The 19,212-nt window shown below is 39.4% G+C and overlaps 1 protein-coding gene across 1 annotated transcript in view; it reads left to right on the top strand.

The window, feature by feature from the left end:
- The window catches only part of agap3 (ArfGAP with GTPase domain, ankyrin repeat and PH domain 3), a 123,692-nt gene that overhangs the window by 75,937 nt on the left and 28,543 nt on the right, over positions 1 to 19,212 (top strand). Inside the window, exons 9-12 of the mRNA XM_079243724.1 lie at positions 776 to 859; positions 5,644 to 5,748; positions 7,465 to 7,636; positions 15,165 to 15,314. Of these exons, the coding sequence (XP_079099850.1) occupies positions 776 to 859; positions 5,644 to 5,748; positions 7,465 to 7,636; positions 15,165 to 15,314 (511 nt within the window). The remainder of the gene's footprint in view (positions 1 to 775; positions 860 to 5,643; positions 5,749 to 7,464; positions 7,637 to 15,164; positions 15,315 to 19,212) is intronic.

The following is a 19,212-nucleotide window of genomic DNA, read 5'->3' as shown; positions in this document are numbered from 1 at the left end:
TGAAATGAATCATTTTCTTGCAATGTTCTCACCACTGTTTGACCATTTTCTCTCCACAGGCTCAACCAGAATTTTTTTGACTGTTTATTTTCCAATCTGTAATTTAAATTGCTTCAATCTGCTAAATAATTTATGTCCCACCAGGTTTTGCAGGTGAAATTTGGTGGAATCGACTTCCACCTGAGCCTTCTGAAAAATAACCCCTTTTCCTTCTCTCCTTTTTTTAACTTAATGCATTTACCATGCTACAATAGCTCTTATCAATGTGATTATGCAAGAGGCACATCTGATCCTTCACTGGGGTAGCACAGCAGTTGGTCTTCAGGTCCACTAAGGGCCCACTCTGGGTCTCAAACAGAGGAAAGGATCCCCCGAAGGGTTTCAGGGCTGAGTCATGACTCAATGTGTGGTCGTCCTTGGTCCTCTGTGTTGAGATGTGTCTAGTGTGGTCTTGGTTTGGTCTTTTTTTTATTTCTTCCTTTTAACTTGCACGTCGGTGTTACTGCTGTTTGTTCCGCTGGTCTGCTTGTCTGTTCATTTGGAGCTTCTTTTAAGACTTTTTATTTTGCAACGCCGAATTTCTCCACAAATACTGCAGATGCTCAAAACACAACTCCCTCACTTACCCACCCTCTGACCCCCACTCTATCTGTCTCACCCACATGCGCCCCATCATAGTCAGTTACACTCACCTCACTCCCCAACAGCTCTCCCTCTCTGATTCAGCTCCTGCATGTGGCTTCAGTTTCTGACTGACTCTCTTGTTGTTTTGCAGTCACGGAAAGCCAGTGAACAGTCAAAGAGCGTTGACAGTAAAACAGACAGCATAGGCAGTGGAAGAGCCATACCTATCAAACAGGTGAGCAGTTTAATAATATTTTTCCTACATTTTCCATAACTCCCTGGTAAGTATGACTCCTCCTTAAGTTCCCATGATGGTCCTCAACTTGTTACTTGTTAAACCAAATCTTGTACTGTTAAGAAAATTAATTTGTTGTATCTGTGGTTGTGTGCTATTAAAGTCACTAGATGGCGACAAAACATAACAAATACCCTAAAGCTAACACTAGAGCGCAAGCTCAGTGTCCTCTTGTGTTCATTTTTCACCTGTCAGATAAAAAAAGAGAAAATGCAGATTTTAAATTAGATCCTTTTAAGTTACATGCAAAAGATTATGTCTGATGTTAAAAACTACAAAAGTTCAAAAACTTATTTTAAAGTCCCAGTTTTAGATATAATGATTTTGTTGTTATTGTTATTGCCTGTAAATTTGTTCACTTGACACTTAAAATTCATTTAGACATAATTTCTTTTCTATACCACTTAGTCTAATTCAGGGTCGTGGGGAAGCTGGAGTCTATCCCAGCAATTAGCAGGCGAGAGGCAGGGTACACCCTTGACAGGTCGGCAGTCCATCACAGGGTCAACACAGAGAGACAAACAACCATTCACACTCACATTTATAGTAATCAATTAACCGAACATTCATGTCTTTAGACTGTGTTGAAACCGGAGTACCGGTAGATGAACCCACACATACCCAGGGAGAACATGCAAACCCCATTTCGAAAGGCCCCTTTTCAAACCTCTCTCCCGGCCAAGGTTTGAATCAGTGACAACCTTACTGTGAGGCTGCGGTGCTAACCACCACACCACCATGCAGCCCTCTATGTTTAACTTAAACAAATATAACTGACTAAAATTTTCTCTATATATTAAAGAGGCATGATTATATTTGTGCAAATATTTAGCTTTTCAGGTCATTCTTGTCTGTATGGATGCTTCTACACTATTTTATATAGACTTTCTGTTTTTCTTTAAAAATGTTATTTCTATTTAATTAGACATTTTTGAAACTTTTTTCTTATATCAGTTTATATTATTATTATTATTATTATTATTATATATATATTAATTAATAGTTTTCTTGTAAACATAAACTAAACTATTTGTTTTGTGAACTATCTCATCTATAATATTTTGATCGATATACTCATGACAGTAAAAAGGAGTAGGCATGTAGCAGTACAGACTAGAGAAAACTGAGAAAGGATTATTTATCAGGGTCTGACTATAACCTGTAAAGACATTGATTAGTAATCACTTGTGGTTATATAAGGGCTTTTCAGACTGTATCAGTATACTTGTATCATCCTCTTACCTACAGATGATTGAAGATAATGCTCTCCTTTTGAAAGTGTCAAGCCAGACCTCATCGTATTTGGAAGAAAATTGCTGAGGCTTCGGTCCAGCTGGTATAATGACAGGGTGATGTTTTTGAGCAGACTCGCTCAATCAGAAACATTCCCTTGTATTTTATAGTGAATACAGTTATGTATCAGATAACTTGTCTGGGAGTGATGGTGGATACTTATTTACTAGATGAAACATCTCAGTGTACTGGGGTTTTTTTTGTTTGTTTTTTTTTAAAGGAAAAATTATTTTCTTTTTTTTTTTGCGTGGAAATGGTGCTTTAAGTCATGGTTCAGTTTTTGCACAACATTCTAAAAACTTCCAAGGTTTCTGTCTTAAAACCAAGTTCAGTGAAGTGCTTTTGTTGTAGTAGATCAGTGTAATTTCCTTGCAGAGCCTTATGAAACTGCAGTTAAACTGGTTGGTTTTCACAGATTAAATAGATTCTCTACTCTAGATACTTTAGAGGACTACCCAACTGTAAAGTTCAGGAACCTTTAACTGGTGAATGGTAACTTTTTACAAGATAACCTCACTACACACACACACACACACACACACACACACACACACCTTCTTTATCTACAAAGTAATGTTTTTTTCAGTCTGGGAGCAGTTTGGTTACAAATGTGGGCTGTAACCAGCTGATCGCCAGGCCAGTCAAATGCACAATCAAGGAGATCAAAGTACCAATGTGGTCTTAATTACCACGACCCCCTCACCCCAAATTACACATAGCATGCCCCTGCCCCCTACCATCTATGAAAATAGTAAGCAAGGATAACAATGCACTCAATGCTGAGGAGCCGTCAACAGCTCTTCAACAGCATTCTTGCTCCTTCACAGCCCCCCTCTGCCCCTCCTATCCTAACACACACACCTAAATGCACTTTTTCCCTCCTTAGTGTGTCACAAAGGGGCCAGCCTATCAGTTAGCCACAGTGGCAGGATGCAGCTTCTTTCCTGGTTGTCCGACAAAAGCAGAGAAAGGCGCTATCGCCTCTGCTTAGATATGACAATAGTGTGGACACAGAGAGCTTGTCTAACAATCAGACCGTTTCTTGAGGGGAGGGCAGGCTGGAAAACACCTACCTCTCCTTGTGTATGTGTGTCTGTTGCTTTGTCAAATAATTTCGAATCTCAAATTATCACAAACTCCACAATGACCAATCTAGTGTAAAAAAAATAAAATAAAATAAAACCGACTGAGCCATTATGTATTATCTTCAAGTCAGAAGATTAGACATGCATTATGAATGATGTACATTTAACAGCCATAATGGGCATCTGTTAAAAAAAAGGCAGAAAAAGTTGATTTTCACATAATTGTATTAGCTTTTTATTGATCTGCATTGCAGCTCTGATAGATATCAAGCAACGCTCTTATTGCACGTATAGATTTGTGCATGCTCCAGTAAGATCGAGAGACGAGCAACATATTTGCTTGTAAAACATGCATTATGAAGTTGCCAGAGGCTCTTTGACTGCATCATTTACTTTGTATGATTAGAGGGCCATTCAAAAGTGTTTACAGTTCTTTTATTGATTAAATTGAGAGTAGTTGTGGCAGTCAGCAACTTATTGATCCAAGGACAAAATGTTTCTTCCTGAAAAATCTTCACCATCAATAGTGATGAAATGGTGAACAAAGGCTCTTAAATATTATTTTCAATTGTTTCTTTATTTATTTAGATTATTTATCTTCAAGATTTCTTTAAATTGGAAAGTATTCTAATGTATTTATCCACTGGTCGGGTCCTTTTCTCTAAACAAAAAAGAAATTCAATGATGTTCACTTAATGTCTTTGATGTCTCGAAGAAATATTCAATAATTTTGCTTTTAACAACATTAATGGTGGTTTATGATATGATAAAGATTTATGTCTAATTTAAGAAAACATCGGTAAATATGTGCTTTTGCTCTGTAATTTATTTATTATATTATAGGCTATCATAGTTATTATATTATAGATTAGAAGTCCTTTTTTATTGGCGCACCTTCTTTTGGGATATTTTAATGCATATTATGATGTGCGCTACTGGGAAAGTTGATGGAAATGGTAAAATAATACTTTCTCAAATTTTTAAGAAATTCTCACAATTACTTGTAAAGTTTTTTAATAAATAAACAGTTGTGTGTTCTTCATTTGTAGGAATATTGTGATTAAAATCGAACATAAAATAATTAGTGAAACCAAACAAAAAAACAGAAAAAATTCTTTCCTTTGCTTTTTCTTCTTTTACATGTCAGTGGGTTGGTTGTTTCTTCTCTTTCAAAGTTTTGTATCTGATTGGAGACAGAGTGGAATGTTGCATATTTTCCCACCATTTCACTTAAGTTAACTTGTATTTTAAAATTTCTTTCAAGGGGTTTCCAATCAGACATGTGTCATTTGTTTTTTTTTTGTTTTTTTTTGTTTGTTTTTTTTTATTTTTTTTTATTTGTTAATAAGTTATTTACATAACAGCACAGAAACATGGGTCATGAAAAGCCACACATATACTTTGATAAGGAATGAAGCCTTCATTCTTCAGTCTCAGCATGCAACCAGGAGGAATTGGGCTTTGGATTAGAATGATTGTCGGCAAACAGCCTGGTGCCCAGGTCAGCAAGGGTCATCTCTTCCTGATGTGTTAATCAGGATTAAGCCCAGCAAGACGGTCCTGACCGGCAAAAACACTACCCTTTAACCCACCCCTACCTTTTTTTTTTTTTTTTATCAGCTCACATAGTCACACACAGGGCCAGGCTGTAAAAGCACAAACATCACCCGGCTTAATCCCCTAATTAAGCGGGCCCCTCCTCACTATTTAACCCCAAAAAGCCTCCTGGCCCCTGCACTCAGCAGCGTTTGGTCACCTCCAGCAGAGGAACTGCATTGTTTACCAGTGGATTTACTCAGCAGATAAGGAAATCATCTGAGGCCCTAAAAGGCCCGAGAAGATAAAGTAGAATAGAATAAGAGCTGAGTGGGCTTTGAAGAGGAGAGATCACACTCTCTAATCCCAGGATTGTGGGGTCTTCCAGAGTTCAGCATGTAATGTGTATGAATGCAGGGAGGAGGTCTGGCAAATTGGATTGTCTCTCTTCCTGAATGGTTTCTGCACCAGAAGAACTTACCTAAGTTTGTAAATTAAGTTGGTCACAACAGAAAGATAACTTTTATTAAATCACACACTTATGAAAATCTTCATAACTAGAAAATCATACTTACGTTTTTCTATTACTGAGATCTCCTCATATTCTTTCATATAATTGCTTGCTTATCATCTCATAATTGCCATTTTATATGAGCTTTATTTAACATAATGCAAATAAAATTCTCCATGTAGCCACCATAACAAATCTGTAATAACATAAGACTGTTTTATGGTATTTAATGACTCATCTTATCAAGCGTGCTGACTTTAGAAGCGCATGTGCTCATGCTGGTGCTTCATCTCTTACAGGGAATTCTTCTGAAGCGAAGTGGCAAATCCCTCAACAAGGAGTGGAAAAAGAAATATGTCACACTGTGTGATAATGGTGTCCTCACTTACCATCCCAGCTTACATGTGAGTTTCAACTCCTCCCCTTCTTCCCTTCTCTTTTCTTTCCCAGTCTGCATTATGGTTTTGTTACATTTCTGTTTGTACTTGGGGAGGGGGGGGTCCGCTAGAGGTCTTAATGTGGGACTTTTTCAACTGCTGAGCACAATTGTTGTAATGCAATTACTTTTATCATCGTTGCTGAAGGGTGTGTGTATGCACAGTTTCTGTGGGAACTTACTGCTGTATATAATGGCTATATTGGCTAACCCTAAGATTTTGGTTTACTTACAAAGAAAACTAAAACAGTGAAGTATCCTCGTGGTTATCTCTCCCCACCCTCCATGGTGCTAGCTAATGGAGACATGGCTGTGCTGCTGCGTGCCCGCTGCACCCGGACTCCACGCTGGCTTGTATTTATAATGGTTCTCACTGCATGGCAGCAGAGCTTGACCACCCTCCCACATCCATCTTTGTCAGAATCCTGCTGGGCCGCTAATACCTCTTAAACACTCGGCTGGCTGGCAGCAGACAGCTCCGGAGCCCAGCTCTGCGCTTAGAGATGCCCCTGTGATCCCCCCCCCCAAATCCCTATGACTCCTTCAGTCCTGCACTTGGGATGTTTAGATCATTTGCCCACATGAAATAAAATATACTGACAACTTCTTGTGTCTAATGAAACAGCTCACACTTTGAAAAGCAGTCTAGTAGTTGGGCATGAACCTTCTGTGGGGCCTTGCTGCCCTGACAGTGTGTTAGTGGTTTAATTTACAGACAGTTATTAGTAGAGCAGTCCCGGGCTACAGTGATGTATGTAATTGACTGAACAGGCTATCTCTTGATCATTACAGCTATTACAGGTCATCGGGGCAATCTATGAATCTATGAATCTGTTGACTTACAGAAGGAGGTGAAATAAGGCAGACAGTTACATTAGCTGGGTAACAGCTCAAGCTCATTTTGAGCAGTGGAGCAGAGAAGGAGTAAGAAAGGAAAAAGGAGGGAGACAGCCAGAGAGTGGAAGAGGGGAACCTTTAATTTCGCAGTCAGTCAAGCCATCCACACAATCACCTTCTGTTAATTCTATCTGCTACATCAATTAAATTGTTTGTAGAAACTAATTGAATGTGGCTTAATCACACATCTTAATAGCTTTGCACGCTTCGATCTGGCTGTTAATTCCAGCAATAAAATGAAATGAGAGCGCTCACTGGGTAATTAGCGTAGAGGCTTGGGAAAGAAATGAGTGCTTTATGACACGGTAATAAAGCAGAGGAGCCAGTGGGGGGACTGCAAAGGCCGAGCTTGCCTCTTTCTGGCTCTTTTTCTGCTGAGCCCAATGATTTTCACCTTGACTTCCCACGTTTGGGCTGTAGCCGCTTTAAACCAAATCAAATGGGCAAATTGAAAGCGAATGAGACAGTTTGCATTCATTAAGCCTAACATCTCGCTGTTTGAAAAGTCTGCGTGGGCACAGGTGATGTATAATGGCTTTACCATAATTTTTCCACTATCACGCACCCTTAGCGCAAGGTCTAAGATGGGTTGTGACTAATGGGGATGGAAATTGAATAGTCTTTTAATTTATTTTTCTTCCATAATTCATGGATTCTTGTTGGCCCACTGTGTGTAATCAAGTGGCTGAACTGAGGGAAATATTTGGACTCTCACAAGTTAATACTGTTTTCTCCCCTTAAATTCTTTTTTTCTTTTTTTCTTTTTTCCATTTCAATCTGTCTACAGGACTACATGCAAAATGTACATGGAAAAGAGATCGACTTGCTAAGAACAACAGTCAAGGTACCTGGAAAACGACCTCCCAGAGCTGTGGCCACTGTGGCCCCCACTGCTAGTCCTAAAACCAACGGATTGACCAAGGACCGCAGCACCCTGCAGCTGGGCATAGGAAACACAGGTTTGAATCTTTGCCACATTAAAAGCTTTAAAGCTAGATTTGATGGATGCAACTGTGCTTATATAGCAAGGTTCAAATGTTTATCAACTATTTTATAGTTTAGAATAGAGTTTAAGTTAAGTAGATTTATACAATGACAAAATTTACAGCAACTACAAAAGATTACTTGTTTCAAGGTTGTTTGAGGATTAGGCAAATTGATTTGATTTTTTTCTTTTTTCGATATTGTTAAAATGTGCAGAAAATCTAAATAAATACATCTTTTAATAACCTAACAATGGAATATTGCACAAATAAACCACTACACACTTCCTTGACTGTATAAAGTTGTCATTTTTTCAGAGGTGGAAACTTTTTTCCACAACTGAAAGTTCATAAAGGTAAGGTAATCTTGATAATATCATAAGATATCATGAGTAGCATTATGCTTCTTACTCATTATAGTTAGCTTTTACATAAGATGTGTACCTGACCAAAATATTTGATTCGGACATAAGACTTTGTTGCATATTTAAACTGACTGGGACTCTGCAAATGCAAAGTCCTTTTTATACATCAGTTTAAGGGTGCATTCACATCAGGATAGTCCACTAGACTCAGTCCAATTGGGGACTCGGATCAGTTGTATGGTGGTGTGTCCATGCAGACAACCCTTTAGAATAATATATTCCCATTCTCACCAAAGGTGTTGCTGCACTATTATTTAGCAAAATAGAGGAAAAGACCCACATGAAGAAGAAAACTGTTTCCTCCACTGGCAAGCTAAACATGGAAGCCAAATTATTGCTGTTTTAGGGTTTTTATCTTCTCTTATTGTTTGTCTTTGGCAAACACTTTGCCAAATGCAGGAAGTAACTTTTTTTGTAGTCCGCTTCCTGGATTTGATCCACTTGATACAGACCAAGACTTGCATTTGTAGGCAGACTGAGTCCGCTTCTTTGACCCGAGTTTCTTTGGCGCATTCACATTTCCCAAATAAAGCGGACTTTCTGACCAAATGCACTATGATATAAATCAAATGATGTGATGTGAATGTGCCCTAAGTGAGCCATGTTGAGGCTTTCCATGTCTACAGATTTTCTACTCTCTCAGTGAAGTGAAGATGTGGTAAATTAGAGTCTACCTACAGTGTCTCCTCAAAGCAACTGTCTTCACTGGGATATAAATCCAGGTGTAGTTTGTGTGGTTGGTATGCACAGCTTACGGTGTGGGTACAGTTGGGCTGCTTGAAATTAGAGATCCAATGGAGTCTCTTGAGGTGGTGTAGAAGATTACATTTAGGTTTAATTTGCTTTAAAGTTATAATAAACCTTTGTTGTCTGTGAGGCTAGCATTTCAAACTTAGCTCTTCCTCCTGTACGCTGCAGAGAGAGCTGTGGTTTCTAAGAACTGAGAGGTACACAGCTAGGGGTGAAACAGAAGAATATAATTACAATTACAGGTCGTTTCACAGCAGTTACAATCTAAAGCTCAAAATAAAACTCACAAGCCTCTGCTCACCATCACACAAGGTGCATCTTGGTCTACATTCTGCTGATAAAGGAGTATTACAGGATAATGTGTTACATTCATTTAAAGTGATTATTTCCAGTCATCCTACTAATTCCTGCTGTTTGGACAAATGCTGTTCATGAGCTAGAGCCCATAAAGAAACAAAGGTAATATAAACAGAGATCTGTCTCTGAAGAGAAATACACTACAACACACTATAACTGGGGCATATGACATGATTTAAGAGATTGTCTTGTAGAAATATTCTGTGCAGCATTTAGGATTTACAGACAGTTTCTTGGTTCTCGTTTGTATGTTCTTCTTCTTCAGTAACTTTTGATGCAGCGCTACGTCAAGCAAAACGGGATTAGGTTGTTCAAAAGCTTTAGTTCATTATGTAAAGTGTGAAAGCAAACTCAGATCACTACCCCCAACTGAACTGTTAAGTGTAAATACAACCTAATAAGACAGGATTGCATGTCCTCCTGAAACTAACACCATATTCCCTTTTGTATTAACACCATGTATTGGGTCACATTGTGATTGGTTGAAAGTTAGATGAAACTGGAAAGAGGTCAACTGTGGTACAATACACAGTTGGACACACAGTAAGGACAAGTAATAGATGGGCTAAGTCCTTTTATATTGTTAACATTTGTTGTCACACCAGTACAAGACAGCTCACAGAAAAGACTATCACAGCACCAACACAAACAAGAGTGGTATACTTTTCAGGTTGTTGTACATATTGTGGAGACATCCTCTTTCTCAAAACAGACAGCAGTCCTAAAAGATAAATAAACAAAGCAACAATGATGAGGGGATGCAGAGTAATGTTACCATTGACTCCCCTTCCAAGAGACAAAGGACAAGTTAAGGTGGCAGAAAACGCCCTCTACAAAGCTAGGACCTGTGCTTGTTCTCGTTAGTTGGTTTCCTTATAGTGGAATTTGACGCGAATATTAGCACTTTTGTTCAATCAGTAAATCCACTCAAATGTTATTAGCTAGTATTTTAGCTAGTACTTTTGTTACTTACGGTTGTGCTTTTTTACTTTTTTGCAGAACATAGAACACAAATGAGCATCTTTGTTGTATGTCAATCATAGCGCTGACGAAATAACAAATCATAGGTAGAATATAGAATAATTACTTGATTAGTTTTTTATTACTGTGCTAATTTTTTGCTGTCCACTATTTGCTATTAATCATAAAAATTGCTCCCAACAGGTTCATAATCTACATTTTCTTTGTCATTCATGCAAATTAGCTGCTTTGTACAAAAGGAGGCATCTAGTTTAATGACAAGTTAATGATCATCTATGACAAATCTATTAATTCTTCAGATCACTAAAGAGGGAATTAAATGTGTTTTTAAGCATCATGCTCATGTTTAAGATGTGATAACGTAAAAGAAGGGTCTTTAGTGTCACTCTGACCTAGTTATTTTTCATCCAATGTAGTGGCAGGGTCACAGCAATAAAATGGGGTTTTGTCTCAGAGCATCATACCAGGGTTTGCCCATCTTTAGGATTAAAAATAGACCTGAAAGCTGCACCACCAGAGACTGCTGAGATTCTGGCAGGCATATAGAGGGGAAACCAGTGATTGAATTTAGGGGTTAGGATTAAGTGTAATTAATACTAATTAGCAAAGTGATCCCTCGAGGGAGACCGGGTCCCTCATCAGCTGTGAAATGGGAACAGTGTTTGCGCCACTCAGCTTAAAGCTAAACAGCTGAGAGGGGTTCATTGCCAAAGACAGGTCTAACGGGACAATGAGGACCATCCAGGCAGGTTACTGTTAAATCTGGCCAAGGTGCAGCCTCTGCTGAATGGGTTAATCAGTCAAAATCAGAAAGATGTAGGAGTTTACATAGCACAGGACATTAGATGGAGGTTGTTTCGTTCCACAGACTGCCAACCTTGAGCGTTGGGTTGAGGCCGTCGGGGTGGACAAAGAAGCAGGAAAAAAACAGGCCAGATAAGGTTGTTACGAGTTAAAAACAACAAACTCTTCTTTTTTTCTTTTCTTGTTCCTTTTTTATTACACAAAGATGTTTGTTTCTTTGAAAAATCTCCTTAGTGATGAATTCCCAAGATTTTAAGTCACAATCCATTTCTGCATCAGGGAACAATATGAGGGAGATTTGCCTTAATCTCCACTTAGGAAAAGAAAGGTTACAAATCACATCAGGTCCTTCTCCGGGTGGAGGACCCTCTTCTGATTATGCGATTGGGATTTTGATTTCATTAGACATGCAATTGATGAAGGGAACAAAGGGGTAATTTTTCATTCACAGCGTCTAAATCACAAGCCTTGTCTTTGCCTTTGGTTATTCATTCATTCTTTAGATCTAAAGACCTTTATAATCACTGGGAGAAGAGGGATAGCGACTGAGAGCTGTAGGGGCGGAGTGGATGGGGGAGATGGGAAGATAAAGAGGACAGGATGAGAAGACATTGAGTAAATGTGAGAACGCATGCGCCCATGAGTTTGCCGAGCGGCCAGATTTAATTCCTTTGCTGGGTGCTAAGCGGAACCATTTTAAATATGATCGTCCCCGTTAACATGCGTCCTGCCGTGTCACCGGCGACAGATACACTGTATCAAAGTATTAATGGGCCCAGTCACTACTAATCAATCCCACGGGAGAAAGAGAGACTCTCACCCTCCATAGGAAAATTGAGGAAAATGTTCCAGCTTCTCCTGTCTTTGTACCAGTTGTTATTCTCTACTTTGCACAGCGCAAAAGAGCAAACGGACACATAGCTGACCAGCAGGCTCTGTCGATCTGAACATCAGGCCTCTGTGTTTACATCATAGGCTCTTTGTGGCCTATTAAAGGCACTATTGAGTAGATATTACCATCCTCTTTAATCTGATTCCTGGGTTAGCCAGATTACCAGTTTATAAATAGATGAACTGTGTCAAATGCACCTAATTAGTTTGCTACAATAGTTTATATCTCTATATGTTATAAGGACAAATAATCCTGTTTTAAGTTGTCTGATAAACTATTCCTAAAATAAGGTGTATTGGCAAATATAAAGGCTAACAAATAATTTAAGTCTAATGGGCTTTGTATAGTTTGTAAAACTGCTGTATTAATGCACAAACATGAATATAAGTGTCTTAAGTGACTGGTGATGAGGGCTTGCTGCTGCAGCAGTATAAGAGATGCAGGGGGACATCAGGGCATTGCTCGTGATGATGGTGGTGGATTACACAGCTGCAGATGATGTGTTGCTTGGCCCACATTAGCATGAATGCTTCATTATCTCACTACTTGTACATAATGGCAACAACTCCACGGAGGGGTCAGGCCTCGCCACGGCTCATCAGCCCACTGACGGCCCGGCCTAAAGAGAAATGAGAAGCAAGGCATAGCTGCTCCCTGCTAATCCATCGCCTCCACTTAACACCCAAGCCCCAGATAGCCTGCAGTAGACATGATATGGCTTTTGTTACCTCTTTATACACATGATGATACAGTCCGCAGTGGGGATTTTGTACTTTGAAGAATTCATTAGTGTTAGACGGAACTGAACAAGAGTTAAATACACAGTATCTTTGAAAAAATATGGTGATGTTTATTTCAATGGTATAGCAGTAAACGTATTCTCAGATTTTGCTTTAAGAAGAATTGGGGGAAAAAATGTAAAAATAAGAGTTGTTTTGTCAGAATACTCTGATGTATTTTTTTACACCAAAATAAAAATTTAAAGTGTTATTAAACAGCAAAAAGACTGCAGTTAGCTTTATTATCCATCATTAGATTAAATCATTAATTACTCCTGAACAGGTCCGAAATTTTTCTCTTCCTTAACCTGTAAATGACCATTTAAATTAGGAAAAAAGTTTATTTAGCAGCTGTTAAACTATCACATGTTATTTAAATAAAAGTACTTCTTTGCATTTATTGATATGTAAGCTACTTTAGCTGCGATTCAACTGCCACTAGAAAAATTGCTGTTTTACTGATGGTGTTTTTCAAAATAATTTTTTCTTCGTTTCTAAATTGAAAAAATAAATTATGATTGCAGCTAAGAAATTAAGTAAAAGTAGTTTTAAATTAAACACATGTCACCACTGTTCATATTTCATGGTTTTCACTGTGTTGGATTTTATTATATATATTTTGTTTCTACAATTCGTGGAAAGTATGATTTTTCAATGTATTTATTTTGCTGTTTTGAGACATATTACTTAAATGCACATTGTACACTTGACACTATTATGTCAGTGTTGACCGTATGACTAGTTTAGTGCAAATTTAGATCCACTAGAGTTCAGTTTGCAGTTATCAGCGTCACCTCTGTCAGTTCATCTCAGTTATATGTGTGAAGTGCACTGAAGTCAGGCCTGGCTGGAGCTGTAAGAGCAGTTTTCTTTTAATACCACAGGCTGATTATTTCACCACTGTAATTACATTATCCTTCCCTTTATGCAGGAGTGGTCTCTGGGGACTAATGGTTAGTGCCATGTATAATTCATTAATCATTAGCATCCAATTTGACAATTAGACATGATTGTTGAATTTTAAGTATCAGTTAAAGTTGCCTTGTAGTTATCTTCTGATGTTTCTGTTTTTTTTTTTTCATTGGGCTTCATTTCTCTTTAGTGTGAAAGAGTCAAACTGCACACTGACATACTTGTATTTGGAAAAAAAAAATAGATTAAAACTGTGCATTTAAACAGTGAAGTATCCTGTATCTGTTTAATAGCAGGTCTTAACTGGAATGATGTGACAGTGCCTTGTTTTACTTAACACTTTTACAGATAATATTACACACATATCTTTCCTTTTAGACATTTATTTCGTATAATATTCATCCACCATTTTTTCCAAAGCAAAGTTTCAAATTTTCATCTCAGTTCTTCCACTCCAAGGCTTCCTCCTCCTCCTCCTCCTCCTCCTCCTCTTCCTCCTTCTCCTCTCCACTGATTTCAGCATGCTAATTTAGTCGGTGCTCCTCAGCATGATTCCCTCGCTCTGTCTCCCATTCTTGCTGCGATTCTGCTCCCTCCCCTCTGGGACCTGAAGATTAATATTCTTGGGCCCAACAAGATAATTACTGATACTAATTAGACATGATTATGTGAATTTGATACACTTATTACTCTAGATAATGAGCAGGACATATTATCCTAACAAGCACCCGTGCCGCTTAGTTTATTTTACACACGAGCCACACTATATTTTCTGTTATTGTCACCTCAATCAGAATGTGATATTGTGATGATTAAATCAAAGGTCTTGATGTGTTATACCTGCGAGATGAAAAGCATTGTGGAGAAAATCAGTGAATTGTGTTGTTTTCCAACATAAAGCCTTTTAATTTTGAACCTTTCGGTGCATTTTCTGTTGCTTAATTAGCTTGAACTGTTTTTGATGTGTAGCTACGTGTGTGAACTTTTTCTTAGCTAGAATATGTCCTTAAAATCTGTTTTGTTGTATGTGACACAATGCCATTCAGCTCCGAAGGTAATCTGAATCCATGACATGACATGAAGCATGTCAATGAGTTTGTCAGAGTAGTTAGGATGCGCGGTACCAACTGCTTGCAAACAGGAGGGAAGGACCCCACATGGCGCAGCCTTGCCCATGAATTAGTAAAGAGAGCCAGGCGTCTGTGGCTCGCCTGATTGGAAGTTAGGGAGAGAACGCCTGCTGACGCCAGTGGAGATCGATGTGGCAGTCAGAGGGATGAGGCGAGATAATTAGCGTTCAGAGTGTATCTTGTTAATTAAGGGCTAATTAGAGGCAGAGGGAGAAGGGGGTTGTGTGTGTGTGTGTGTGAGTGTGTTGAGGGGGTGGGGGGGGTTGGTTGGTTGGTTGACTGACAGAGATATGTGCATAAAGATGTTCGCATAGAAAGGTGGCAGCATCTCCGGACTGCAAAACCTACAAAAAACTGTCATAAGACTTGATGAAAACATTCTTGCCCGACTTTGCGAAGAATTTAAACAACTACACAGAAACTAATGTAATTTTATTTGTGTTTTTTTTTTTGTTTTTTTTTCTTTTGATTCAGGGGCTCCTCATTCAAACAGCAGCTCATCCCTGCAGACAGGCGCGTCGGTGTTCGGTGGCAGTAAGGATGGCATGCACCAGCGGTCCTTCTCCGTGTCCAGTGCTGACCAGTGGAATGAAGCCATCAACACCAGTACAAGCAGCGGAGCCCGTAAGCGTTTTGCACGCTCGCAGATGTTCAGAAAGTATTCCCACAAAGGCTAGATTGAATTAAGACAAAGAGGAGGCCTCGAAAATTGTGCTGTGATAGATCTGCCATTTACAGACGTTTTAAAAAAGAAAAAAAAGAAAAAAAAAACAGGTGAAATCAGCCTCATTTTCATGATTAGGTGATCAGAGCTGTGATCGCAGTGACCTTTTTGGCTGTTGCTCTTTGAAAGAAGCAGTATGTTCAGACGAGGGGAACGGTGAAGGTTAACTTTCTGCCATTGATGCATCTCCACTTACTGCCTGCTTGTCACTGTACTTGAGTGAAGTAATATAATATATTCACCATATATGCCCCCCACCCCCCTCCAACCCATCCTGTCTTTACCTTCCATCTTACTTTCTGCCTCCTCCCCTCCTCTCCTTTCTTCCGAAGAGGAAAATGAATGCTTTTCGGGGGTACCATTCATCACCAGTTATTTCCCTCTCTTTGTGGTTGGCAGTAAAAAAGCACTTAAATGCACATCAACAGAATAACAGTCATTTCCATGCATGTTTGCACTCTGGTAGTTCTCATTAGCACGACGGCGGCTCCCCCCCTCCCCATGGGCTCCCAGGGGCCCCGGCAGTTTAAAGAGCGCACTTTACGAGCGCTGCTGGAGTCCAACTGCACGGCCCTCGTGGTTCCGCAGACAAGCCTGTCTCTCATTTGGAGCTGCCGAACGATCAATTCTGCCTGGACGCAGGCACTTCCATCTCCCTCTACCACCGTCTCCCATCAGCAGCATGCCCAAAGCAGAATTACTTAGAATCCTGGGGTCCTCAAATAAATGAGCATGAGTGTGTGCTGTGTATGTGCTCTTGCTGTATGTTGTAGTGTGGCTGTTTGTATGTGAGCTTTGTCCATGAGGGGTGTTTGTCTCTCTGTTATAATGGGCCAAAGGGAAAAGAAAAGGCTTCATAGTTGGATGTTTGTGAACGTGGCGGCCAAACTGCCGGACAAATAAAAACTTCCTAAACATCGCAGCCGTAGAAATAATAGAGCTAGAATCTCCTCTTCTTAATATTTGTTAAAACTGAAAAGCCCCCAATATTAGCATAGCTCATTAACCAGCTCCCAGTCTTCAACTAAATCAGATTCTCAAGTTGCTCCATTATTCTGCTTTCTTCAATTATTTTCATGCTACTTTTAAGGTAACCACAAATGAGCTTGAATGGGGCAAATGAACTGAAAACAATAGTAGAAATGATAGATTATGTTATAAGAAGAGAAGTCTCTGTAATCATTGCATAGTGAGTGCAGGCAATTAGACTTTGCAGGAGCAGCAGCAGCTTTGAAGCTTGAAAACTTTGTCTGAAAATCTTGATTTTTTTATGCCTTCTTCTAATTTCAGAATCTGAATGAAAGCAGCAGGCTGCATCTGTCGCGCAAAGTGTGGCTGGACTATAAGGAAATATAAACTTGATTGAAATGCACTCATTTTATCTTTCACTGTAATGCATCTTCAATAATCAATAGAGGGTGTTCCACAGTGAATGCTGCTCATGTTATCCATTTGAATTGACTTGAACCGAGCCCAATCACTCCATTATCCTTGGTGAAGGTTGCAGGTTATAACATAAAATGTGATGCAAAAACAGCAGATTGATGACTCACAAGAGAATGAATGCATTTTAGCCAGGTAACCATTTCCATATTATTTAAAGAATGCTCTCATTTGTAAACCTACTGAGCAAAGGCATAAGGCAGAGGTTGTAACATCTCTTGAATATTGAGCGCCGATTTTTGATTAAATCCCTGCCCAATCTTTTTTTATCAATCGCATTCATAAAGACACCCATTCTAATCTTACCGAGTGCTTGTTTAGACCCTGCTCTCCTTTGCACACCTCAATCTTTGAACCTGGATTAAAAGCAATGAGCCAAAACAGTCGTCTGAGAAATGTGATGGGATTGTTGATGACAGTAACTTAAAGTCTACAAAAAGGACACCTTGCTCATCTTAGAAAAATATGAGAAATCTTTAAAGAATCATTAAAATAGTCTTTCAAAGTGAACTTCAGTTTTCACGTTATCGTTCGGTAAAGCCAAATTTTTCTCATTGTTAATTCTAATAATTTCTCTTCTTCTTAGCTCATAAATCTGAAGATTTGTTTATTTCCAGTAATGATGGATAATTTTACATCATTTGGTTTCTAAATGTTTTTAACAAAGCAGTCACACCATTTCCTCTTTCCAAAAAAAACACACTAATTTATAAACACTGATTTGCTAATGAGTTTATTGTTTTCCTTTGAAAAAATATTTATCATGTCATATTGCTTATCAATGATGCATAAAAAAGTTTAAACTGTTATCTTTAACTCTGTGCTGCAGTGTGTTAATTTTCCACAAATATAAGTGCTTTTTTTTTCTCACACAAGTTTGCACATCAGCATGGAGGTGCTTAATGCACAGATAGCCTTTTCCCGTGGCACTGTGCTTTATGCGTCGGCCTCCCGTTGTGAAGGTGATAGCATGAGGGGCGTTTGATTTCTACTCCAGGCCGTAATGAAGTTTGACATTTAGTTTGGAGAGAGCAGCAGAGCGCGATCAGGCCTTGATTAGTATGCTCTAATTGAGGATAATAAGGGGGAGGCGGTGATTGTTTCTAATTTTTGCCATTAATTGCAGCCGTTGGCTTTGATTGAGGACAGGCAGGGCTGGCATGTCAAGGGGCCTGGCAAAATCATGGTGCTCCTTACCTTGAGCCTCTTGAATAAGAATGAAATGACTCCCACCCCTTCACCCGCCCTCTTTTCTGCTTGCTCTCTCTCTTTCTCTTTTTTTTTTAAATTTTCATTTATTCTCTGTGGGGCTCTGGTAAAGGCAGGAAGCTGTTAACTGTACCCTCTTTGTCTCACCCACAACTTTCATCCTGAAGCATGTTTAAACTGTCAACTCCATGGAGGGAGTGTAATACACTGTAATCACAGGTTAGGCTGATACCAATTCTGCTGCCCAGGTGATCTTGGCTGAGTGGTAAAGAGTCTCCTGATCCCCAGTGTGCCTCATTACCCAGCTTGGTCCTGATGGCCCTCATACACACTAAAAGCTAGCTAATAATGGCGTAGTGATTTTTAGGCTTTCTGAGTCAGTGTACTTTCAACTTCATCATTTTAATCTTAACTAATTCAACCTGGCAGTCAAGCACAGTTTAGCTAAGAATTGCTTACAGGAAATCAAGCTTTTAGATATTTGATGCTTTCTTGTTGCTGCTTGGTGATGCTTTGTAGTTTTACTCTCTGCTTCTCTGCCTTTATGTTACAATCTTGTTCAAGTCGGACGCAAACAGAGCATCACTTCATAAATGTTTCAGGTGCAAAATGAGCAGAGATTGGGTCATTTTCCACAACATTAGGGGCAGAAATTGATAATTAGAGGTGTTTATGACATGGTCGGGCCCCCCAAGGGGCAGCCCTCCCCTTTAACCCCAAGCGACATTAAACAAATGCTGGCTGTCACTTTGGAGGCAGGTTCAAGCTCACGTCTTCCACCCGCCATACGGAGCTGTGCTGGCGGGACAGACGATGGTATGGAGAGGGAGGGGGAGGCAGAAGGGTGTAAGGGAAGGGGGGAGGCACATGGAGGACCCTTGTGCCCCCAGCTGTCTGAGCCAGCTAATGACTCGTCTCAGGGGGGCTGTTGTAAGGGAGCAGGGAAATTGAAACAGACGCTTCGACGAAGAGCTGCTACATGTGTGGCTGCTCTCTGCCATTCAAAGAACCAGAGAGCTTAATATGAATGCTCCACATCAGGCAGCGCTGTTATGTTTTTTATGTGATGACGTACAATCGATATTGCTATTTGTCAAGAAACACACAACTATTTATTCCTTTCTTATTTGTGAAGATCAAATAAAT

Source organism: Telmatherina bonti (assembly GCF_933228915.1).
Source record: "Telmatherina bonti genome assembly, chromosome: 7".
Taxonomy (NCBI): Eukaryota; Metazoa; Chordata; class Actinopteri; order Atheriniformes; family Telmatherinidae; genus Telmatherina; species Telmatherina bonti.
This window is presented reverse-complemented; position numbering and strand designations above follow the sequence as displayed.